A 26046-nucleotide genomic window follows, 5' to 3' on the forward strand; every position below is an offset into this window, starting at 1 on the left:
AAATCCCAATGACTATTTAGAGCTGGGGAAAGTGGCCATTTGATCCCACATGAAATAGATTTTTAAAATGTCCCACATGGTGGTTTTTTAGTATTGGGAAGAAATAAATAATCTGTAGCCTGATCATATTCCACCCACACACTTCTCCATCAGCACGGTGGTAATTACTGTTATTTAAAATATTCCTTTACTGCTTTTTAACAACAACAACCTCAATGCAATAAGGCCTCAGATCACCATGTAGCTAGAGCTTACGGACAACTGTCCCATCTAGAGCTTACCATGAATCAGTATGGTGCCTTGGATAGACCAAAAGCAGGTAGGTCTGGGTTCACAATAGCTGCTCAGCCTCAAAGCTCAGTGGGTGACCCAGCAGCAATGAAGTTGTGATATGTGGCCATCCATACACTGACCTACCTTGGCCACTAGTTGTATCCAAGCCAGACCACATGGAGCTTCATGCCCATGTGGTTCGATGTCTTAGAACACGTGCAGGAAGTGCAGGGAGCAGTACAAGGAAGGAACACAAAAACTGACTGAACAGGAATGGTGACATTTTCCTGTCTCTTTACTCCACTATGCATACCAAGCCCACAATACCCATGATCTTCCATGCATGCAGACTATGGATAGATTTGCCACACAGTTTCAGTCAGAGACATCTGTGGTTTGTGGGTTTCAGATATGCTGAATGAACATCTCAAAAACCTGGTAAAACTCTGTGTAGATATTTTTTAGGTCCATTCTAGAAGATCTGTATGGCACATCCCTCTTGGGACTGTATAACTTCAGAATGCAGTGGGTGATCATATGACTGAATACTTCCTAATATTAAAAAAAAGTCATTGCACTTAGAACACTAGAATGTGAGGAGAAGCTAGTCTTAGAACCTTAGAGAGGTTTCCCACAGTCAGGGAGCATTCAGACATGGAATTCCCCCACTTTCTGAGGAGTCATAGTCCCAAGAAGCCCATACCATGCAATTTTTCTGAATGTGTGGGAAAGAACAGTTAACATTAACGCCTGCTAATTTGGATTAGAGTTGGGCATTCTTAACCAAAAATTCAACATGGAGAAATGGGACATAACTATGACCAGCTTTGTAGAATTGTTATAGTGGTGGTTGAGAAAAGGCTCTTTAAGTATTCTTTCTTGCTTTTGCTCTGTCTCTGATGGATTGTGAAGACTTTCTTATTCCAGAAGGCTTTTAATACTGCTGTTTGAAGTGGTATATATTTGTAGACTGCTGCTATTTTTAATTTGTTTGTACTGTATACTCTTTACCTGTTGTATTCTCATACATGTGTTTGTAAGCCGCTTTGATATTTAATATCTAAACGTTCAATATAAATGGATTTTTAAAAACCACCCTGTTACATAATGTGCAAATACTAAAAATAATTAATTTTACAAAACGCAGAGTACTACTTTATTTTTGAAAACACATAAACTCGATGGCCTAACTTGTATTGCCCTTCTTTTCAGTAAGTCACATTGATTAGCACTTCACTCATGGTGCCTCTTCACTGCCCATAGTCCGAGCAAACTGTGGACTCTAATTCAATATCTGAAAGAAGCAACCTTGTACCTAGGACCTCTCACAAAGTGAATCATGCCATCAATGGATACAGTGAACCCTCAGTCTCCAGCTTAAATGGATTAATACAGTGATTTGTGTTATAGAGCCAGAATTATTCATGCTGTTTCTTAAAGAAATGACTGGAGATAGAAATTACTTCTGCTGAAAATGAAAACCGAGATAACAAGACAGTCCCTAAAATCACATCATTTTATAGCATGTACACCTTGCTAAACATCTGTCAAGGTGGTGATTACATTGAAGACACCTGTACAAGGGAGGGATCAGAGGGTTTTGTTGAGCAACTGCCTTCACCTTCTCACCATGACACATGACACATGTATGCTTCATAGGCTGATGAATACACGTGGCTTTGGCATGGCATGGCATGGCATGAATACACACATTGAAGTTGGCCTTAATGTGGCACTATATTGGCTAATTTGAACCAATACCCTCCAATATTAGTTAATTTAGTCCACTATATTTGGCTTTTGCTTGCTTGATCTCCAAGTGTTCTGTCTTGCTGTTTTTATCAGAGGCCCTGATTGTGCCATAATTTTTATCAGTTTGCATGAAACCGTAGACACACTTATAAGCTCAGCTGAGGACAGCACAGCCATTGAGACAGATACAGGGGCAGAACTACAATAGGGTGCATGGGTCCCAAGAATCCACAACCCCCTGCCACAAGGGCCATCTCTCACCTCCCCTCCCACAATGGTCATCTCACCAGCCAGCTCTCCATAATGACATGCCGCACTGCCTATCCCCGGTGGTGTGCAGTGCTCCTGAAGCTCACTGCTGCTTCCCAGCCACTCAGGGTTTTGACTGTCCCAAAGTGGCTGGGAATGAGAGCATGCACACAGTCTTCATTCCTAGATGCTTTGGGGTCAGAGTTGGCTGGAGTGTGGGCAATAGTCAAATGTCTCTGCCATCATTGGGGTGGGAAGGCCACTCTGACATGCCTCCACCATTGTCACTGCTGCGGGAGTCTGCCGCCGGGATAGAGACCCTGTTGCTGACACAGGAGGGCTGCCTGTGAGAACATGGGCCACCCATGCCCAATCTATGCCACTGGATAGGCCATCAGTCAAGGCCATCACTGGATAGGCCATGCCTTGATTCTGTTGAGTGCCATGCACCGTTGTGATACTACCATGTACTCTCTGGGTGTGTACATATCCACATGCAGTGAATACTATGCACTATGACCTCCTCAATGAGGGTGTCATTGTTGTGCTGTCGAATCAGTGTCGACTCCTGGTGACCACAGAGCCATGTGGTTTTCTTTGGTAGAATATAGGAGGGGTTTACCATTGCCATCTCCCGCTCAGCCTAAGCTGATGCCTTTCAGCACTTTCCTATATCACTGCTGCCCAATATAGGTGTTTCCCATAGTCTGGGAAACGTACCAGTGGGGATTCGAACCAGCAAATTCATGCTCCCTAGGCAAGTTACTTTCCCGCTGTGCCATTAAGTGGCTCTACTAATGGACCTTATTTCCATGTAGGTGTTTTTTAGCAATACAACTCTGCTTTGGTGTGCAGTTTCTGTTGAAATAAATACTGCTCCTGAAGATCCTCAGTACTTTATTAATTTAAAACATTATTCCAATAAATATGCAACAACGAACATAAGACACTCTGTCAAATCTAAATAAAAGCATTTACAATCCTACCAATAAAGTAAAAACAGTATTTTTCTCCCCCACTGAGGTATGCACAAGATTAGTTAAGGCAAATTCATATTATTACAAACCATTGCTAGCTCCTGGGTTCTTCCAGGCACAAGACCATTCAGAGTAAATAACCCAAATATTCAAACCAGTGTATCAGAAGCTCATCAGCTATTTCTCACCTCTTCATTCTTTGGTCTTAGAATGCTAATGGCATTTTGGAAGGAAAATCAGTATATGCTCCTTAGCTCTGCCCTTTTCACCTCAAGGGCATACCATATTAGTTTACACTACTACAATATAGTTTGCTATATGTTTGGTGCTTCCTTCTGAGTTCTTCACAAGCTGTTTCCTTCCTGACATTTGCAAAGTAAGGGCCATATGTGTACACAAACCTGTGTGACAATCAGGACTTACAGATGAAAACTCCTGGAAGACTCCATAGAGGAGCACCTTCTTCTCCACAAAGCCACATGTTCCTGGCTTGAAGGGGGCTTTTATCCATTGAATACATGACAGAAGTGTGCAACTATGACTAAAAATTTGGAGGAAATGTGGATGATCTTGGACACAGTGTTAATGCAACAGCATAAAAATGTTGAATTGGGAAATAGCTGGTCTCCAGTTTTTTTCAGCCAATACTAGCCAAGCTTAAACCAGGATTCAGTCTGTACGGTGTATGGCTGAAGTAGCCATCTCTTTCCCTCAGGTGAAAGAAAAATACTTCACAGAGTACCACAGTCCTGAGTCTGGGACCCGGGAGCATTTGGCTGGAAATAGGCCGATTGCAGTACAGATTTATGAGAAGACGATGAAGGTTCCCCGCATGCAGCTCAAAAAGGCTAAGAGCATTCAACTCACTTGACCTCTCCTATCAGATGTCCCTGTGCTTCCCGTTGCTTCCCAAAGAGTTAACAATTCCTTGCCACACACCTTTGGAGCCAAGGTGCTTGACATGGTGGCAGATGGGGTTGCAACTGTGGCTGAAAGCTAGCTTTGCATCACACTTATGGCACTTCATGAGTTCTCTCATCACTGCAGCATGACTACAGTGAGAGGAGAATCACCTGCTGTGTGCCTCCATTTCACATCTCTACGGAAGACCAAAAAGCCCCCTTCAGGCTAGGAGTTGGCAAACAAAACCTGTGTGAGTAAATTCAGACTATTGCTTTCGTTACATTTCCCAACCTGACTTTTGAAAGGCAAATTGCCATAGATAGACATCTTGTAATGTAGGAACAATCAAACACTCTGAAAGAATCTGAAAGACACTCTTAAGATTGACCTCTCTGTTACTCACAAGTTTCGAACTCATGCCTGACCATCTCCACATTATTGAAGGGGAATACATAATCAGAAACAGATTTAAAACTCATATGTTTTATATCTTTTCACTCTGAAAAAGAGGCCTAGAGCTCCCAAATAGAAATAGTTAAGTAAAACCTATTTTAATAGGTATGTTGTACAAAAGCAGGCATACTTGTTCTCTCCTTTGTCAAGCTGCACAGTGTGTTTACCATGTAAACTCATGTAGTTCAGGTTTCCTAGAAAATTAACTTTCAAAAAACCAAGGCTAACTGGGGAATTCATGAAAAGAAAGGACTTCCTGGTTCACAGGCACCAGGTAGCTTATCCATATAGGGTGTTTGGAACTTCAAGGTGGTGGGGTGTGCGTATAATTTTTCCAGTGTTTAATTTTAGGGAAAGAGACACAGAGAAAAAGAGGCTTCACCCCCACCTTCCTTCAGCCTTGGCATTCTATTTTCATTCCAAGACCTGTTTTGGTTGAGTTCTGCAAGATGCTGGCCAGTCTGCCTTGACTTCCTGTTTAGTGAAGATATGGCAGGAAGCAGGCTGATGAACCAGAACAGAGGCAGGGACAGGAGAAGGGCAGCCCACCAGGAAGAAGAAGAAGAAGTCTGTTCAAATAGTGTTTTTGTTGTTTCCCAAGTCCCCAAGGCTCTCATTTCAGACCATGTTGCGTCTCCCGGTGTCTCCGCAAATCCACCTTTCTCTGGAAGCCTTTACCGCACAGATCACAGCCGAAGGGCTTGAAACCAGTGTGTTTCCGACTATGGGTGATGAGGTTAGAGCTCTGGCTAAAAGCTTTGCCACACACCTGGCACTTGTGGGGCTTTTCACCTGAGGATGATAGGATGGATACACAGTTAAATCATTTAGCTTCCCTAGCAAACTAGCCTGAAAAACCCAGTAAGAGATGCACTGTTTTCCCCAAACATCCAACAGGGGGTCACTCTGTCCAGAAAAATAAATGTAAAGTGTGCCACCAAGTCGATTTCGACTCCTAGTGCCCACAGAGCCCTGTGGTTTTATTTACAGGAGGGGACTACCATTGAGAAGATGCCTTTCAGCATCTTCCTATATCGCTGCTGCCCCATATAGTATCAGCGGGGATTTGAACAAGAAACCTTCTGCTTGTTAGTCAAGTATTTCCCCACTGTGCCATTAGGTGGCTATCCAGATAAATACTAAGAATAAAATCCTGGGGGAAATGTGAGTAAGTGTAATGGACCCAGTTAAGGTCAAATGCCGGATCCAGAAATTTCTTCTACGCACAAGACCCCAGAGTTTCAGAAACTCCCCTACAATAGCTTCACAATTCACTTTAGCATGTACAAAGAGACATGCTCAAAGAGCGGCCCCCTTCACTGAAGTGAGTGTGGAAGTGGAAGTCCTCTTCTGCAGGAGTTCCAAGTACATGCTGATGTATACCTTCCACTTTGGACTGAGCAGAGAGTCATAGCCCACTTGGGTACCCCTAGGGAAAGCTGCAATATACATTCCTCAGTCAGTCAATCAATCAATCAATCAGGCATGTGCATACTATGTATACTATATATGTGTATGTGTTTTATACAAGCATAACTGGCACGGCTTCACTTAGAATGTCCTAGGAATTCTAGACCAGCCAGGGTGCCAAGTGTTTTATTTTAGAGATCTCTAGCTGCCTCCCACTCTTCAAAGAACTATATTTTTCTGTTACACCAGTTTGTAATATAGGTACTCTCATAGAATCATAAACATTTTTCAAACAAATATTCCATTGTAAGTGATCACATGCAGGGGGACCCCTGGAGACCCTAACCCTGATTGTAGGATTAGGGTCTACAGTAGACTGTTTGAGCAGAGCCTAAATGCAGGCTCTGTCATGATCAGGAACTCTATAAAAAGCAAGACCCCCAATCACATAAAGAAACCAACACTCATACAATGTAGGGTCTGTTCACATAGTCTGTTCACATATAGAATCTGTACACACAGTCTTCTGTGTTGGGATTACAATGTCAATTGGATTATTTCTAGCCAGAAAGTAAAGGGTTAATCTTAGCTTTCTAGCTGAAGGGATGTGGGAGAGTCATGTATAAATGAATTCTTTGTATAACATGCTTTGTGTCAGGTAAGCACACAGACTTCTCTCTCTCCATCCAAAACAGATAGGTAACTCAGCTAAGTTTTTATTTTAAGTAAGGTTTCTTACAGTTATGAATTATGCAAGGGCATAAGTAGGGAGCTCGCTTGCAGCCAGTGGATGAAGTCCTGTCAGCAGCTCCCCCACCCCTTCTGGTGTTTGATCACGTGCACAAAGCACATGCACCAATCCCAAGCCACACCCCCTGCATCTGAAGTCAGATACAGCAGGGTGGGGGATAGCCACTGCCCATCCTCCCCTGTCAGTGTTTCATTGAAACATTGGCTGGCTGGGCCTTTTCCTCCCAGCCCAGCCAGCATTTTGATGAACTGACTTGCACCTCAAACATTCACATGTCCGCCATCTTGGATCAGGGTGGTTGACATCATCACAAACTATGGCACTGAGGTTTCAGCATGTGCCCCTACAGCTGGAGCAAATTTGGTTCAAATCAGTTAGGCAGTTCACAAGTTAGCCCAATTGCACCTCAAAAGTTTACGTGTCTGCCATCTTGAATTGGGGTGGAGGACATCATCACAAACTATGCTGTTGAGGTGTCTCTATGTGTCCCTACAACTGTACCTGATTTGGTTCATATTCGTCAAGGCATTGCAAAGTTGATAATTGGAAGGGCATATGGAAGGGCACACGGGGGGACACACACACATACACACACACACAATGTCGGGTGAACTCATTAGCCTACTGGAAAGTAGGCTAAAAAGTTGATATCCATCACCAAAAAAGTGCAAACAGAGGACACTTCCCCCCCCCAAAAAGGTCTCCACTTTGCATAAAATTTGCATATGTTTATTGGATAAATAGATAACCCCTGCTAACTTGGCAAAGAGGCGGCTTTTAATGTGGTGATTCTCTTTATTTAGCAGGGGGAGAGTAACTGGCCCTATCTACCCCCAGCACTGTACCTCCAGTGACTGTTGCTGGTATCTATCTTATGTTTCTTTTTAGATTGTGAGATTGTGAGCCGTTTGGGGACAGGGTTACATCTTATTTGTTTGTTATTTCTCTGTGTAAACCGCCCTGAACCATTTTTGGAAGGCGGTATAGAAATCGAATAAATATATTTTATTATTATTATTATTATGATAGATAGATAGATAGATAGATAGATAGATAGATAGATAGATAGATAGACATACACTCATACATACACACACACACACATGCATATTTTGATAAAAATAAGATAATTTCAGAATAAATACAGCTCACCGCTGTGAAGCTGATGACCAGGTGAGCTATACAGTATGTGATGCTGTTATGAAGCATCATCACTTGGGGGAAATAGTTAAGTCACAAGACCTTCCGAAAAGCTGTGATAGCTGTGAACCAAACATTCATTTGGGATACATATGATTTTTGCTGTTTTTACTATCACTGCAGTGAAAGCAAAAGGCTGCTGGTCAGCAAGACACCCGCAGTAAAAAAGAAAAGCCCCTATAAAATCTGCTGTGTCTTCCAGCTGTTTTTCTCCTAACCATTCCCTCAGTTATTCATTTGCATTTCCTTATTTTCCGCATTCATCACAGTAGACACAAACACTTAAGATCCTGCTTCCTTTCCTGCTGCTGCATGCAGCCCTAGATTCATTTGATTGGAAAATCCAGGTAGAAGCTCAAAAGACAACCTCTGAGCAAATATTTAGACTGAGAATTGGAACTTACGGCCTCCAGCTTGGTGTTTACTCTAGAGGAGGAGGCCATTGCTACAGCTCCAGTTGTAAACTAATAACATGGGATGGGCAGAGAGTGCAGTTATCCAACCACAGAGTCTGAGCTGGAGAGATCCTGGGAAGGCCACAGGAATATAATAGTGCCACAAAGCATCTTACAGGGAAGCCTTTGTGAATAAACACAGGGTGAATCCTATTAAAGCAACACTGATTGGATTGTAAGGATTTCCCTTATGGGACAGATGCTGTCTATTAAAGGAAGTTTGGGCCTATCAAATGGTCTCAGAGCATTTAGTGCTGAAGCATTATGGAAGCCAAGGGGGCCTGCAGCCAATTAGTGCTTGGACAGGGGAAACTTTTAAGCCGTTCAGCTTTCCATAGAAGAATGGTATATACAAGAGTGAAATATTCTCTTCCATATAAGAGTGGTAAAGTGCTCAGGACTATTAATTCAGATTGGGTGGTATAAAAATATAACAATTAAATACAAAGTTGATTCAGACGAACATCTAGGGATGTGTACAAATCATGAATCACGCATTGATTAGAAGGATTGCGTCAGGAACCTTTAAGAGTGAGAACAGGTCCATACCTACTCCTCCGCCACTTGCCGCAGCACGAATCTGCGGTGTTGCACTCACCAGCACCCCTTGCACAGCAGCAGGGCAGTTCCCGACTTAACCCTTTTAATCAGTGCACAATTCATGATTCGTGCACATCCCTATGAACACCCTCCTCTACACGTGAGGAGGATGGGGCTGGAGCAAGAATCCACCCGTCTAGACATCACTAAGGCATATGCCAGTGTGATCTCAGCACCCCTCTACATGTGTGATCTGAGTACCCCTCTTCATGTGCTGCAAAACCCTTTTTTGTAACGCATGTAGAGGGGCGATTAGGATGAAGACCCCTCACACACAATTAAAGAGCATGCCAAGATTGTATCCTTTAGTGATGAGCATGCCCTTTAGTGATGTCTGGGCAGACATGTTCTCAGTGTGTCCCATCTTCCTCTCATGTAGAGGAGGTGTTCATCTGAACCAGCCCAAAATAAACAAATTAAATTAAAATATGTTATAGTAAGATAAACAAATGATTAGAAGTACTACCTCCTCCCATATGAGCCTGCCCATACAATCAGATCTGAAGGATTCCTGCTCTAGGTCCCATCACCAATTGGTGGGACCTGGGATAGGACCTTTTCAGTAGTTGCACCTAGGCTGTAGAACTTCTTTCCCCAAGAAGCCAAGCATGCAATGTGTTTTCTAAGTGCTTCCAGAGCACAGGGAACACTTTGGACACTTAGCCTTCTTTTGCAACAGCACTAGTGGAGGAGTTCAATGGGAGTTGCACAAGGGTTGCTGTTATGTGACTGCATATCCTACTTACATGCATGCTTTAATAGTCAGGATGTCAGCCACTAGGTAGGTAGGTAGGTAGGTAAAAGCAAATCAAGTCTAAGGGCTCAATCTTATGCTCCAGGCATACTGGCTGAGGGAGGGGGCTTTAGGTTTTGATATAAACCTCTAATGATGGTGTATCTTGGACATACACCTTCTCTGTAATTGCATTGCAGACAGATATGCCAATGTATCCTCTCCAATGTACAGGCCAAAATGGGACAATAGGATTGCCCAGTAAAAATCATTCGTCTTTACATCCCTGTCATGCTTGGGATGTAATGCCAAAACAGAGGAGGGGCCATAATGGCAGAGCACATGCTTGGCATGCAGAAGATCCAGGTTCCCAGACCTGGCATCTCCAGGAAAAGACCCCTGCCTGAAACCCTTGAGAGTTGGTGGCAGCCAACGTAAACAGTACTGAGCAAGATAGACCTATGGTCTGACTCAGTATATGACAATTTTGTATATTCATCCTTAAGGGAAATGCTATTGTATGGACCCTCACAGGTCAAGTTTTTGTCCTGTCTGTAGAGTTAAGAAGTAGAGTTTAATTCTGAGCCTGATCATCATGCCCAGACGACACGTGACCATGGCAGACACAGACTTTAGTTACAGGTCTGCCCCCACTCATGTGTAAAACGAGGAGTGTGGCCTTCAAAGGGGAAAGTGACAAGGCTCAACCCTCCCTCCACCTGCTACTTTGACTCATTTCATCCAGAACGGGGAGTCCAACTGGGGGAAGTGCTCTGAGGGAAGAATAGAAGAAAGAAATGAGACTAAGGCCCATGTAAATGTGTGGCTTGATATCGTAGCCTCCTTGGACCGCGTGACTGCATCAGGGACCCTTCTTGCCTCTTTGTCAGGACCCAGCCAGGCAGAGTTTGCCTGGCAGGGAGATTTCATAACTTACAACAAAACTAGCAGAGCAGGGCAAAAATGGTACAGCCCACTCTACCACCTCAGGGTTCTAACACTTCATTCTGCTGTAAGTACAGAGAGGCCTGCACAGGAATAAACAGCACCAATTTTGTATGTACCCTTTTTCTCTCACCTTCAGGCATAGGATTTCCCCCCTGAAGCACTGTGCCTTTCTAAAACTAAGCAGTTGTGCTTTATAATACAAATATGACTGATGACTTTGTCATGAAGTCCACCCTGCTTCCTTCCCAAGCATATCCTCTCATTCTATCAGGACTGGAGTTCATCCCTCAGGAATAAGGCACAGGCCAAGGCGCGTCAATGCCCACCTATCCCAACAACTGGAGAAGGGAATTAATCTAAAATACTTGGGTGCTGAGAAGAATGCAGAGGGCTCACCTGTATGGATGAAAGTGTGCTTCTTCATGTCGGATTTCTGGTGAAACCTCTTCCCGCAGTACTGGCATGGATAAGGCCGGGTATCTGAGTGGATAAGGAGGTGGGTGGACAAGGTGGAGGATCTCTTGAAGCTCTTACCACAGATCTTACAGTCAAAGCTGCGCTCCTATGGAAATAAAACTGTGTTTTATGTCGATGCATATATTACATAGCCAGAGTCCTCCTAAGTGTCCTCCACAGCAGAGGGCCCACAACACATCAAAAGCCAACAGCTGACATTACAGAGATACCCTTATCTCAGCTTCCAGACAGGAAGAGGGCAATCTCACAGAACAGCCTGGCAGACTAAAACCTTTTTGATGTGATACATGATCAAGAAAGTCTGGCCATGTCCAGAAGAACCTTTGAAAAGAGAATGGAGCCAAGGCCTGGTGAACTGTGGTCTAAACACCATTCAGAATACAGTATTCACAATGCTTATTCATAATGCCAACAATCCCTACAAAAGTACATTTGTAATGACTTGAACCCATAAAGTTGACCAAACTAGATAGGATTAGTCAGCCAGCAGATAAAATTCTTCTTGCCTACTCCTCTTTCTCATTTCACAGGAGCACTCTGCCCATTTAGTGCCCAAACAACTCCCTGAAGGACACAGAGTGACCATAAACTATGCAGGACCACACATTCTTATGATTTTAATAGCAGTGCAGGAAATAGAATTGTCATCTATAGTCATAAAGAGGCAAATGCTGCCCCTACCAAAACCTGATGCAAAGAAAGACTATGACAATTATACAGAGGATGTATTAATCCAAGAAAAGTGTTAGAGTCCAGTGATTTTCAGGTTGGACAGTTCTTCCTCAGGGGCATATCTGATGCCTCAAAATGAGTTTACTGACTCAGAACAAAGTCAGTCCCGCCCAGCTCTCTTTCTCTAGCAGTGGGCATCCAGGTGCTTCTGGAAGTCCATAAACAAACCATAATGTCAATGGCTCTCTACTGCTGTTTGTCCACATCTACGTGTACAGAAGTATATTGCCTCTGAATGCAATGGCGGTCGTCCTGACTAATGAGGAGTGGTGTGCACAAAATGCGATTCAGATGCTGAATTGTAGCACATCCCTTTTACATGGAGAAATTATATATCCCCTTTAACATGGAGGAGAGCAGGTCCATACCTGCCCCTCCGCCGCTCGCTGCCACTTCCTTAATCACTGTGCGGAGGCCAAGTGCATGCCGGCATGGCGCAGGGGCAGCTGGGAGACAGCGCTGCTGACCCATGATAATAGCTGGGCGGGGGCACCACGATTAAGGATAGTGGAAGCAAGTAGCAGAGGACCAGGTATGGACCTGCTCTCCTCTGAGTTAAAGGGGATGTGTAATCCCTCCGTGTTAAAGGGGTGTCCTGCGATTCAGCATCCATAACGCATTTCGTGGACATTCCTGCAAGATGGCCCACTGCAACCACTGTCCATAGCGCTTGCATAGTGGTGGCAGAGCCTCTTAGCCACGAGAGTTGCTCTGAAGTTGCCTTTTCTCTCCGTCATCATCTCTTCTCTGCCATCCCATCCACCAAGCTCAGCCCCACCACTGGCCTTAGGGGAGACCAAGGGCTCTCTAAAACCTGGAGCTAATCCTGAACACCAAACACATGGATACCTGTAGTTACTCTGTGGAAAGAAGTAATCCCACTTTATTTACAACCTTGGCACCTTGAAGAAAGTTTGATTAATTTTACAGTGGATTGTAGTTTGTCATCACTGAGGTCGCCTCTGAGAAATATCCTTGCTCCTGCATTATAAACTCCCTTCTGGAGTGTATAATTCCTATATCAAATGTGTCGACTGCTGAATAGATAGCTAAGAATTAAATGTAAGAATTGCTTCTGTGCTGAGGCCCACAAAAGCCAATTAGCAAGTCTCTTATAGGATCACTAATTGACTTGATCGCATGGACACTCTCCACACCAATGCCAGTGGTAGCCAGAGGCATATAATACACATGAAGATGTTCCTTGTGATTGGACTGTAAGAGTTGCACACATGTTGCAGCCCTTATGTGGAGCTCTGACTAAGGTTCCCAACACTGACTAAAGCTCTTCCTGAAGAATTGTTTCCCTTGGTTGTACCCCACCCCCTGCCCAACAATACACAAGCCATCACAATCTCCAGGATTGCTTTCAATCTTCTAAAGACTGATGCTGATTCCTGGATACTTCTGGAGGGTTGGTGACACTAGCCCTACAATGGAAAGGGGTTTTGGAGCCTCCTCATGCGGGGCTGTAACATGAAATATCATTAATATGATATCAGCCCTTTAGAAGAGCTCCTTCCACTTCAATTACAACGGAGTGGTGGGCTCAGAATTAAGGATTGCCCAGGATTAAGCCCCAACAGTGCATGACCACCTTCACATCTTCCCTGACTTGGAGATGCCTAGTCTTTCCAGTTAATGGATCCATTGCTCACTCCTATCCATATTCCCTTAGTGGTCTTACCTGTGAGTGCACAGCTTTATGCTGCTCCAAGCTAACTGCATGGCCAAAGGTTTTGCCACACATCTCACAAGCAAAGGGCCTGGTACCACTGTGTGAACGACGGACGTGCACCTCCAAACCATGTGGGGTGGAGAAGACCTGAGAAGGGGAAAAGTCAGGAAGAACATGGTGGATTTCTGGATACACATTCACAGTAGATCCTAAACTTAGAACCTTGAGGATGTCAAGCAGGAAGCTGCCCTTTGCTTGTACTACCATTTAGCTCTGGCCAAAGAAGGGTATTGGGGATTAGAACAGAGCTGCTGACTGAAAGGTGCTCTGCTTTTGAGAAATGATGCTGTTTTGTCGGCCCCATTCTTTATTTGCTGCTGTGTATGCTGTTTGTTTATGCTTAGGGGATATTTTATTGCAACTGTTTTCTAGTTTCATCAGGATGGTTTTGTTCTGGTATTTATGACTGTAAGCTGCTCTGAAGACTCTATGGAATCATGTGGTAAGGGTAATAAACACCTTCCAAATAAACTAACATTTTAAAATGCTGCGAATTGCTTTGAGTCTTGAAGAACAGAGTAGACATGATTTTAATTCATTAATAAATTAGTACAATAAGTAAACATTGCAAGAAGTCCAGCCAGGTCTACAAAAGCTAATTAGACAATAGACCAGGCTGAGTGCTGTGACATGCCTTGACCCCCCATCAGAGCTTTCGGGTCAGGCTTCTTTGATCAGAGAAACAAAAGAACCTATTTCTGCCTTGTCCTTCCCTCTGCCTTGCCATGCCTATCCTTTGCCTGTGCCTTGCTCCTTAGACTCCAAGATCCTATATACTTAGCAGAAGCCAGGAGTGAAGCTGGTTGAATGAGTCAGAGTGGGACACCTGAGTCTATCAAAGGGGTCTTAGTATGCAGTTCCTACCTTACTGCATTTGACACACTTGTAGGATCCAGTACTGCTCAGCAGAGGGCGACAGAAGAGCTCCGATTCCAGTTTGATGCCACTTGTGCTCTTCTCTTGTTGGTGTCCAGGTGGGGACTCCACGTAGATTCCAGGGGCTGCTGGCCGCTCAAATAGTCCAGGGGAGCCAAAGTCACCATAGAGTCCCAGAGCTGAGCTGCGCTCCGTTCCATAAAGAGTGGACTCAGACCCACGCTTGCAGAAGAGACCGAGGGATGAGCTACGTTCCAGAGCTGGGCAGGGCCTGTAGCTTTGTACCAAATGTCTCAGCTCAGAACTTCCCAGGCTACTCCATGCATAGGGTTTTAAGGGCACTGAGAAGGGGGAAGTCTCATCCAAGGAAGGGCAGATGGAGCGTTCAGAAGCTGCAGAGACAAAAATTGAAATGAGGTTGTTAAACAGGTTCACAGGACACGCTCTTCCCAGATTAGCTAAGGTTGCCAAATCTGACTGAAGTTCTTCCAGGAAATGGTTGTCTCATGTTCCCCCCCCCCCAAAAAAATTTCACAGTATATATAATCTGTGAAATAATTTACCATTAGGCTGGCAATCCTAAGCCTCTCACTTCCAAAACTGCACACTGCTTTTGGAGAACTGAGGAAGAAACTATTTGTAACACTGGAAAATGGCTGATATTCTGTGCAGATGTGATTCTACACTCTGTAGTCATGGATGGGCCTCTTCTCATATTATGATTGCAAAATATGGAATCACTCTCTCTCGTTATCCACTGTCTGAAATTAGTGGAAATGTCCGGCCACTTTATTGTCATTACCCTAAAACCTCTGACAGAATCATACACGTATAAGAATAATAATAAAAGATCATCTTGCAGATCAGAAGCAATCATGATGAACAGCAAGCCTTCCCACCACGCATTTAAAATAGCATCATCATAAGTTTCATTATCTACAGACATTTTTCTAAGTGTAATGGTAGTTGCTGCAATAACACAATGTGTTTATTTTTAGATCAGTGTTTTAATATTCTGTTTTCAGCCTGTTCTCTTTACCATCACCACCTCCAATATCTTTTGATAGATCTATTTCTTCCATGCTTTTAATTGCTAAAGCAAAGGTATTAAATGGAATATTCTATATTTTAAGGACATTGTGAGTCACAACATCCTTAAAATACAGAATATTCCATTTAAGATGTGAGCCACTTTGGGGAACACCAACAAAAAGTGAACTACAAATCTAATTTTGATAGATAGATAGATAGATAGATAGATAGATAGATAGATAGATAGATAGATAATTATGTATTTATTTTACTCTGCATGGAAAAAAGCTACTTTGAAATTTATATTTTGCATTATATTCTTAAGTATTTGGGGCAAAATGATTATCATTCTCTACTTGTTCTGTACTTTTTAGACAAAATGCATGAACTGAGATCATTTCTGTAATTCACAGGCTTCATCTTTAAACTTTTAGATTAGGAGCCCATTGAGAGCAGGTAACCAGCTTTTATGATTCTGCCATGTGAACAACTTTGATCAGTTTTTTTTGGAAAATGGTATAATAATAATAATAATAATAATAATAATAATAATAATAATAAGAAGAAGAAGAAGAAGAAGAAGAAGAAGCACAAATACTACGATGCTATCTTTAATTTTTCTTTAATTATTCTAGACCCTTGGAAAGGGCTCGATAATTAAAGTATAATAACATCTGGTAGACTGTGTGTAAATAGCATCCTCTTCATCCTCATCCTCCTCATCACAACAACAACAACAACTAGTTGCCTGTATTATTCATGTACAATGCATTTTGCCATCTTTTAGATGTGTGAATGACCAAACACACAGTTCTGTTGTTTTAGAAACATAATGTAATATAATGGTCCTTGCTTTGGAAACTTAACTTGAGACAATCTGAGAATGTACATAGTTGCAGCTACTTTCAGAAACCCCAGAAATTTAGGATAATCAGTATCTCTTGAGAGGAAAGGCTGCAAGATGCCTAAAACAAACTGACCCGAATCAGTGACATCTGAAAATGCTGAACTCAATAGTAAGGTTGCAAAATGGGGGAAAGAGATGCAACTACAAGGCTACCACTATTAACTCAGTAGTCATAGGTAGGCAAAAACATGGTTTACTCTTTTGGTGGGATGAGAACTAGCCCAGCAGATTATCTATTCCTCCTCACCTTCCCTAAACATAGATGGGCCTTCTCGAGGGTCCGTAGGAATGCCCTCCCTTTGGAACTACTGGCTGGCAGATATAGCAGAAATCCAGTGTACAGATATGTTATTAATATGGCTATGTATTCTCCCAAAGACAACCACACGGCTCTGTGGTTGCCAGGAGTCAACACCGACTTGATGGCACATTTTACCTTTATGTTTAAATTTTTCATTTGTTTTAGATGTTTTGATATTGGTCAAAGACTGTAATAAAGACTGACTGACTGACTGGTTTGCTCTTAAAACATTTCCCTTCCACAGAATCAGCAATAAAGCTTTTCCTGGACCCTGCCACTTCTGCCGTAGGTTTGAGGGGTGCGGGTCTGCGTGTTTGCTTGTTCCACCATGAGGGGGGGAACTCTCCCTGTGCATAGAAAAGCAGCATTTCAGCAAGAAGGCTAGAGGCTAACCCTTTCTCCTTGGCATGTTAGTTTTCTACCTGTAAGGAGCTGGTTTGTGGTTTAAATATGCAACTTCTCTGCTGCAAGTTGCATAGCCCAGAGCAAGCATGATCACATTTAGTTGCTGTTTGTACAAATGGACCCATATTTGGATGTCTCTATTTAGTCATTGTCAAAATATACGTAATCATTTAATTTTCTTTTTAAGCCTGTGACTCACTTGTGGTCCAATCTGATTCCAGTTCTTTTACAATTCTTTTACAACTAGCCTCAGTTACTCATCCCTAAGTTATATTCTGGTTAGACGATTCCAATGCTTGCTATGTGTGACTGCCTTCAGAGACAACTGAAAAACTGCAGGTGAAACAAAATGCAGCCTCTGGAATGCCTGTTGGTGCACACCCATTGGAATGCTTCATCCCATCTTATATCAACTCCACTGTCTACCTACTCATGTCTGGACTCAGTCTAAAGAGGTGGTATTGATCTCGAAAGCTCTTAAAGGCCTAGGATCAAATTACCTAAAGAACAGTCTTCACCTCTATGAACCTGACTAAGCATTAAAGTCAACCTTGGAGACCCTGATCTCTGGCCCCTCTTCACTAGAAATATAGTTGGCAGCAGACATAACAGACAGTGCCTTCTCAGTGGTGATGCCAGTGCTGTGGAACTCTCACTGGGGAGATTACACAGGCTCCTTATCTCTCCTCACCTTTAGATGGGCTGTGAAAATGTCTTTTATTCAGACAAACATTTAATATATAATTTATTCTATTCTAATTACTTTTATGCTATTTAATTTTGTTACTATTGTTTTATCGGTTGTGTTTTTATCATGATTTTTAGTGTTTAAATTAATCATACATGTCAGCCATTTTGAGTACATTTTATGTAGAAAATCAGGGTAGAAATAAAGTTAAATAAGACAAATACATTCATGTAGGAGGAATAAAACAACTTGACAGTGTTTTAAAAGCAGAAACCAAGTGATGTTTTGCACTTTGAGCAATAGTTTTACAAGTCAATTGAGCACAATATAAAAAGGGACAGAAGAGAAAGATGGATGGATTGTGCCAGTAGAATTTTTTTAAATTAGATTATTTGTTTGTTTGTTTGTTTGTTTGCCATATTTGTATACTGCCCATCTCTGGTCCATTTACAATAAAATCATACAAATTGCAACAAAATAAAAAGGTGAAAACATTACAATAATTTAAAATTTAGTTTTATTCAGCTTTAGTTCTGAACTTGGCTCTAACAATTTTTTTAAGCAGGATGTGGCCCTCTATCTTGATAGCATATTTGGGGGGAAATTAAAAGGATTTTCCTAACTCTCAAGTTTCAGTGTCAGTGCCATAATTGCATTAGCTATATACTCAATAAGTAAAGGAACAAAAACCATTGCTGTGGATATTATAGTTTTAAAGTATTTTCTTTGTCCTGAAGTGAGGGAGACAGAAGATGCCCCCTATTGGCTGGCGTGATTATGACATCATTGTTTGGTTTCTGGCAGCTACTCATTATCTGTCTACAGCTACCCAGCTGAATTTTCACTCTTTCTTGTGCTTTTTTCTAAATTGATAGCTCTGCGATCACTGGGTAACCCCAAGGTCCCATCAGGCCATTAAAGTGAAAAGTTTGCACTTTGCTGGGTGGGTGGAATATGAGGGCTCTCTCTTCTTCCACCTTCTGTAATGACATGGCGGCCCTTCCATCATGAGGCAGGGTGAGGTGGTTGCCTCAGGCACAGATGTGGGGAGAAACACAAGGTACATCAAGTGTCCGCTCCCTGCTATCATGGGCACCACTACATGGTCCACTGCCACCATCCTTCCTCATCCCACTGGAGCACACTGTGCATTTGCCGCTCTGGTGCATATCTCTTCTCCTCCATCCAGCCCGACCCCAATTTGAGCCAGGAACTAATCACTACCTGGGTGGGTGTCACAGTCTGAGCCTATTTGTGCACTCTCAGCAGCATAGCCTGTTGAGCACCCACCTGCAGATAGAGGGTGGTGGCAGGATCGGACTGGCCCACAGGGCCACAGGGCATATTCCCGGTGCACCCCACCCATGGGCCGCCCCTGTGCCCCGACTCTCACCCTTCATTACCCATTCTGCTCAAAACCTGGCGCCCTCCCCACATACATTCCACTGCCCTCTCAGTGCCCCCAGTGGTGTTATATGGTCCTTTGCCTCAGGCAGCAGAATGTCTTGGACCATGCCTGGGCTCTCTACCCTGAGCTGGAGTCTCTCCTGCCTTTCTGCTGTCACTTTGCAAGCCACAGAATCTTGCCTTGACACAGCAGACATTGCTTTGGCACAGCAAAATCTTGCCTTGATACAGGATGAGAAGACTGCAGTCCTTATTTTGATGAGAGATAGCCTGGTGATCACAGAGCTATCAATTTAGGGGGGGAAATGCAGATGTCATAAGAACTGGGGATGCTGTATACAAGAACAGCACCACTAGAGTGTGCTCTGAATCCCCACCTCTACCCTGAGGCACTGAGAACACCACACACACACACACACACACACACACACACACACACACACCACACTTCCCAGGGTTACAGCATATGCCGGCACAAGCAAACTTCTGGTCAGATTCTTCCCATGATCAGAAATGCTGGGGACACATTCCCGTGTTCCAGCCACCATAAGTAGTGTTTGTTTCTGCAGATAAACATTGTAACTGTGGACAGTAAGGGGCCAGGACTTCTGAGCATGTCAGCACAGGGCTGGGGATCCAGAGCACACTCTTGGGATGCTGTACATATACTTGGATACAGCATTCCCAGTTTTTATCATGTCTGAAGAGGGCTAGAGAGACTAAAGGAACTCTCTGTTTCCCCTAACCCCATCTCTAGGAACCCTAGGAGTTACATGACTTCCAACCACTAGGTAATACTATTCACTTGGTTTCTATTGAACATAAGAACAGCCCTGCTGGATCAGCCCATCTAGTCCCGCATCCTGTTTCACACAGTGGCCCACCAGATGCCGCTGGAAGCCAAGGGAAGGAGTTAAGGGCATGCCCTCTCTCCTGCTGTTACTCCCCTGCAGCTGGTACTTGACCTTTACCTAGTGTATCACCAAAATTAATATCCAACTTTGCTAATATAAATATTACATTTATTTTTACTATGGTTCCTATATACATAATTAATGCAACAAAAATTGGAGAGGAAGTAATAATCCTGTCTATCTAGACACACCCCATTAATAAACCACCCTCCCCCAGATCAGCGACCGGGGAGAGGATGGGTTGGAAAGCAGAGATTAATTCGTGGCAGAGTTCAGGCCTAGAATCTGTTGTTTGACTGAGTCCCAGAATATCTGTAGTAATAATTAAGAATAGTGCCTAAGCATGTGCAGAACATCTTTCCTGCATAACTGCAACTGGTGAGCTAGCAGGTAGTAACAGAGCTATCAATAGCACAAGAGCAAGTTGAAACCCAGCTTAGTAGCGGCAAACGAAGGGCTCAACTTGGACGTGTCAACCTGTGTTAGTAAGAGACAAAGTTATTACCAGAAGTGGCTCTTTTCTAGGGATGTGCAAATTGATTCAAATTTGAATCGATTCGACTTGAATCTGGGTGATTCCAGTTATTCAAATCTAAATCAAATCACCCCTTAAAAGGGCAATTCAATTTGGATTTCAATAGAAATTTCAAAATTTGATTCAAATTCAATTTGAGAGCCGTTTGGCATCTTTTAAAAACCATTAAGGCCCCTGGCTAGTTAGAAAAGACGCCAAAACAGGGTTGAATTGATTCAGATTCTATTCAAATTCAAATTGAATTTTTGGACCAGATTAGGATTTGATTCAAATTTAAAACATACTTTTTCATTCATTCATTCGATTTCTATACCACCCTTCCAAAAATGGCTCAGGGCAGGTTACAAAGAGAAACAAATAACAAATAAATATGACTAGCCAACCCCGCACAGAGCATCTGTGCGGCGCTTTGGAGCTGGCTGTTTCCCCCTCCCTCTTCCTCCTTCCCCGGTCTCTCCTCTCTTCCCTTTCCCTCTGCCCACGCTCTCCAGCCCTCCTCCCCTCCCGTTCCTCCCCACACACAGAACCATGGTGGGCGGCCAAGAAGGGCCCCATCGTTTTTTATCCCTCCTGTCTGCCTGCTGCCGCCTTTCTCTCCCCCCGCCCGCTGCCCACCACCCGCCGCCGCCTTTCTCTCCCCTGCCCGCTGCCCACTGCCGCCTTTCTCTCCCCCACCCGCTGCCCCCGCTGCCTTTCTCTCCCCCACCCGCTGCCCCCCGCTGCCTTTCTCTCCCCCACCCGCTGCCTCCCTGCCACCTTTCTCTCCCCCCGCCTGCCGCCTTTCTCTCCCCCGCCAGCTGCCCACCGCCGCCTTTCTCTCCCCCCGCCCACTGCCCGCTGCAGCCTTTATCTCCCCCCACCCGCTGCCCGCTTTCTCTCTTCCCACCCGCTACCCGCCTTTCTCTCCCCCGCCGCCCGCCGCCGCCTTTCTCTCCCACCGCCCACTGCCTTTCTCTCCCCTGCCTGCTGCCCACCGCCACCTTTCTCTCCCCCGCCTGCCGCCTTTCTCTCCCCCGCCAGCTGCCCACCGCCGCCTTTCTCTCCCCCCGCCCACTGCCCGCTGCAGCCTTTATCTCCCCCCACCCGCTGCCTGCCACTGCCTTTCTCTCTTCCCACCCGCTACCCGCCTTTCTCTCCCCCGCCAGCTGCCCACCGCCGCCTTTCTCTCCCCCCGCCCACTGCCCGCTGCAGCCTTTATCTCCCCCCACCCGCTGCCCGCCACTGCCTTTCTCTCTTCCCACCCGCTACCCGCCTTTCTTTCCCCCGCCGCCCGCCACCGCCTTTCTCTCCCACCGCCCACTGCCTTTCTCTCCCCTGCCCGCTGCCCACCGCCACCTTTCTCTCCCCCCGCCCACTGCCCGCTGCCACCTTTCTTTCCCCCCTTCTCCACCCGCTGGCCAGCCGGCGGCCACTGCCAGCACTTTCTTCCCCCTCTCCTCCTCAGTCCTCACTTTGGAACTCTCGCCTGTTGAGAGACTTCCGCTGCCAAATCCTGGGCACGCATGTCCCAAGAGAATTAAATATATAGAAAGATCCCTGTCCCCAAAGGGCTCACAAGAAACATAAGATAGATACCAGCAACAGTCACTGGAGGTGGATGGGGCCAGTTACTCTCCCCCTGCTAAATAAAGAGAATCATCACATTAAAAAGGTGCCTCTCTGTCAAGTTAGCAGGAGTTAAATTTGATTTGAATTTGAAACGAAGCAAAAAATTCATTTTGTGTTCATCTACTCTCTTCCCCACAAAGAAACAACCATGAAAGGAGACAGAGGTCAGCCTTTTCTGATCATGCTATTTTCCTGCAAAATCACCCCCACACCAAGCTACTGTATGCTCCCCAATGGCATACAACAGCTTTGGAGGCGTACAACAGCTTCAGGAAGAGTGATTTTTAGGATGCAATGAGAAAGGGTTATCCTCCCTTTCCCTGCACACTGTGGTCCCAATGAAACTTTGGGGGCATTCTGGGGAGCAGGGGAGAAGCACTAGGTAATGCAAGTTAGTAAATGTCTAGTATGGCCCTGATAAACTGGAGGCACATACTCTAGTAAATTCCTGCATGGCATGGGGTTGGATTAGAAGATTCCTTCCAACTCTATGATTCTGCTTTATTAACAAAACAAATATGTCATAATCATGCCAGGCAAAAGAGGAGCATTTTCAGTCCCTTTCCAGTATTACAGTTTTTAGCCAGCATTGATGTACATTTTCAATAAAACTATATGGCTGACGCCAAACTGTTACTCATGAGTTGTCCCATTGAAAATAATGGAGAAACTTAGTCAAGACTTTAATCTGGCTGTCAGCTATTATCTACACACACACACGAAATTTAGGGGAAATCTCACCAATTGTTTATTTTATTCTGGGAGAAGGGCACCATTTGGATGTTCTTTCTCAGGTACCAAAACATCTTGAGTCCATTCTGTCATATGTAACTACCCTGTTTCTCATTTTAATTGACAAAACTAAAGTTGACACTTTACAACTCAGTTCAGTCAGCCCTGATTGTCAGATCTCTTTTGCTCAAGAGTGAAGAAGGATATGTTACTATTTTTAGGCTTCACCACAAGGTAGTCTCATTAGTGGAAACGCTCAGATCTGTCAGCAATTCCTGTTTCTTGCCAATACTAAAAGAAATGAAGAACATCTAATCGTTTCTATTTTTGGTCAAGACTCAAGGGGGCTGAGTGTTGCCCTGCCATCACTAAAGGAAGCCTGGCAAATGGCAGGGGCAGAGAGAAGGGTGGAACTCAAGCTTTGTGGTTTCAGCCAAGGCAGGGCAAGCGGAGTAGGGGGCTGTAGGCAGACTGTAGGCAGGGCTTGCAGTAAATAAATCAATTAGCTGGACTGAGAGTGGGTGAGCAAAATGAACAGGTCTCCAATAGTCACTCTTCACATGAGTGAGAGTGTGCCAGCCCACAGCTCAATCCTATATGAACCACCTGCCCTTTACTGCTAGAAACAGACTCACCACCATCTCTCCATCCCTATGACAGAGTAAAGGTAAAGTGTAGTCGGTGTCAACTCCTGGCAACCGCAGAGCCCTGTGGTTGTCTTTGGTAGAATACAGGAGAGGTTTACCATTGCCTTCTCCTGCACAGTGTGAGATGATGCCTTTCAGCATCTTCCTATATCGCTGCTGCCCGATATAGTACACTAGTGTAAAAGGTTAAGCCTCCATATACAGAGGCAGTCTACCAGAAAGCTGTTGCTACAATGCTGGACTACATGGATCTTTGGTAGCTGCAACCCTAGTACAGTTTCACAACCCAAAGCATAAGATTTCAATTCCTATTTCAGCTATAACTCCATCCAGCATCAAAGCAAATTCACTTCAGTGGCACGTATGAATGTAAGTGGTTTAGATATTTTTTTAGATATAGGTTATTTAGTATTCTAGTAATATATTATTTTAGGCAAGCAAATCTCATGATTTTCAGTGACCGGTTGCCTTTATTTGAAGTTATAGATGGAAAAACTAGTGGCATAACTTCAGATATGAAATCACAGGAAAAGATTTTATGTAATTAGGGTGATGATGCAATGACTATGTGAAGAATGCAGTGTGTGTGTGTGTGTGTGTGTGTGTGTGTGTGTGTGTGTGTGTGTGAAAGAGAGAGAGAGAGAGAGATTTCCCACTATCATGTGCATATACATTCATTTGTCTTTATTCCCTTCTTCACAGTTCCTGCTTCCTTTTCTTAACTGAGTATAATAAACCTTGGAACATTTTTAAAGGGATACCTTCCCCCTTGAAATCCAAATGTGGTACAGTGTGGAACATACATTGCAACATACAACGTGGTACAGTGTGGAACGCTTTCATGTATCTGGGATTTCTCCCTATTTCCTAGAAACAGCAAACTAGATCATGGTTGGTTGGTTTGTGTGTGGGGGGGGGCGGGGAGAGAGAGAATTACTGACTTTGCTTGATTCTCCACTTCTGTGTTTATATGTCCCTTATTCCTTAGCATGAACATGGTTGTTTATCATCATCATCATCATCATTGATGTTCTAATCCATCCATACAGACGAATGAAACATACAAATTGATTAGACAGATAGATATAAATATATTTATTTATAAATAGATATATAAATATATATCTTTATATAAATAGTTGTCGCATTTGTCATATTTGATAGATAGATAGATAGATAGATATCTTATAAGGTAGGCAGGCAGTCCAATTTGGTATTATTTATTATTTTCTTTTCTGAATGATCGAAGAAACTTTGCAGGCGAGATACCTGTCCATCATGATCTAAATTATGAACAGATTATATTGGAGGGCGGGGCGGGCGGGTGGGCGGAGGGAGAGATGAGTGGGCAGGAAAACAATTGTGGAAGGCGGGTCACCCGCATGTTTGCTCTACGATTGTTTTCTGTGGCAACACCACTACTCTGAGGAACAACTGGCTTTTTAGCACATTTCTTAACGTGCGACTTGATCAGCATGAAATGGCAACTGGGTTACGAAGCAGGGAGACCTGCCACTGCTCGGAATAGTTCTTTCAGGGGTACGTTTTTAGGAAGCGGCCGTTTTGTTTTGCGCTTTGGTAAGGATTTCGGAGCGGAGGTGTTTTGTGCATTTGTCTACACTTGTCGTTAGGCTTGCCTACTTTTAACCAGCTGGTTTCCCCCTTTTTCTGCCACTTGCGATTTTAGCATTTCCCCAAGCCTTATAATCCTTTAAAAAAAAACAACTTCTTCTTTTTTTTGAGCCAGCAAATTGCACTTAATCCCCAGGACTGTCTTTTTCGCACGCGTTCATTCTGACGCCAAAAGAGGAGAGCAGCTTCCTCTCGGGTCCGACCACATCAAAGGCAGAAGGAGCCCGGCAGAGGCTGCTCTCGAGGTGTCGCCAGAAGAGCAGCTCTGGTGCCCCGACCCAACGCGGGGGGCGGGCGGGGGGCAGGGGAGGAGGACACCGGCCGGGATGTACGCAGGCTTCTCTTCAAAGAAAGAAAGAAAGAAAGAAAGAACGAACTGGGGTGAGTTGTGGGTACACCTCAAATGCTCTTCCTAGAGGAGTGCCCACAAAGCATTTTAAGAACATCCTGGGGGGAAAACATCCTCCCTTGCTAACTGAGCATCTTTAAAGTGGTGATTCCCTTCTATTTTGCTGCGGGAGAGCAACTGTCCCTATTCAGTCCCAGCATAGCATCCTTGCAGTGGCTGTTGCTGGTGTCTACCTGGTGTTTCTTTCTTTCCCCCCGCCTTCTGGGACAAATAATCTATGTATCTATCTATTCTACATAAACCGCTTCGAGTACTTGTTGAAAAGCGGTACATAAATCTTCTTAGGAGCCAATCTATCCCAG

General features: G+C 44.1%; 1 protein-coding gene across 6 annotated transcripts in view; it reads right to left on the reverse strand.

Moving 5' to 3' along the window:
• Nucleotides 1-3154: 3154 nt before the first annotated feature.
• GFI1 (growth factor independent 1 transcriptional repressor) overlaps nt 3155-26046 on the reverse strand; it is a 42566-nt gene continuing 19674 nt past the window's right edge. For all 6 annotated transcript variants that reach the window (XM_053249326.1, XM_053249323.1, XM_053249322.1 and 3 more), the window contains 4 exons: nt 14516-14919; nt 13601-13738; nt 11101-11266; nt 3155-5399 (listed from right to left, as the gene is read on the reverse strand). In XM_053249326.1, coding sequence (XP_053105301.1) covers nt 5221-5399; nt 11101-11266; nt 13601-13738; nt 14516-14919 — 887 coding nt within the window. In that variant the 3' untranslated portion in view covers nt 3155-5220. The remainder of the gene's footprint in view (nt 5400-11100; nt 11267-13600; nt 13739-14515; nt 14920-26046) is intronic.

Source organism: Hemicordylus capensis, chromosome 4 (genome assembly GCF_027244095.1).
Source record: "Hemicordylus capensis ecotype Gifberg chromosome 4, rHemCap1.1.pri, whole genome shotgun sequence".
In the NCBI taxonomy this organism is placed as follows: domain Eukaryota; kingdom Metazoa; phylum Chordata; class Lepidosauria; order Squamata; family Cordylidae; genus Hemicordylus; species Hemicordylus capensis.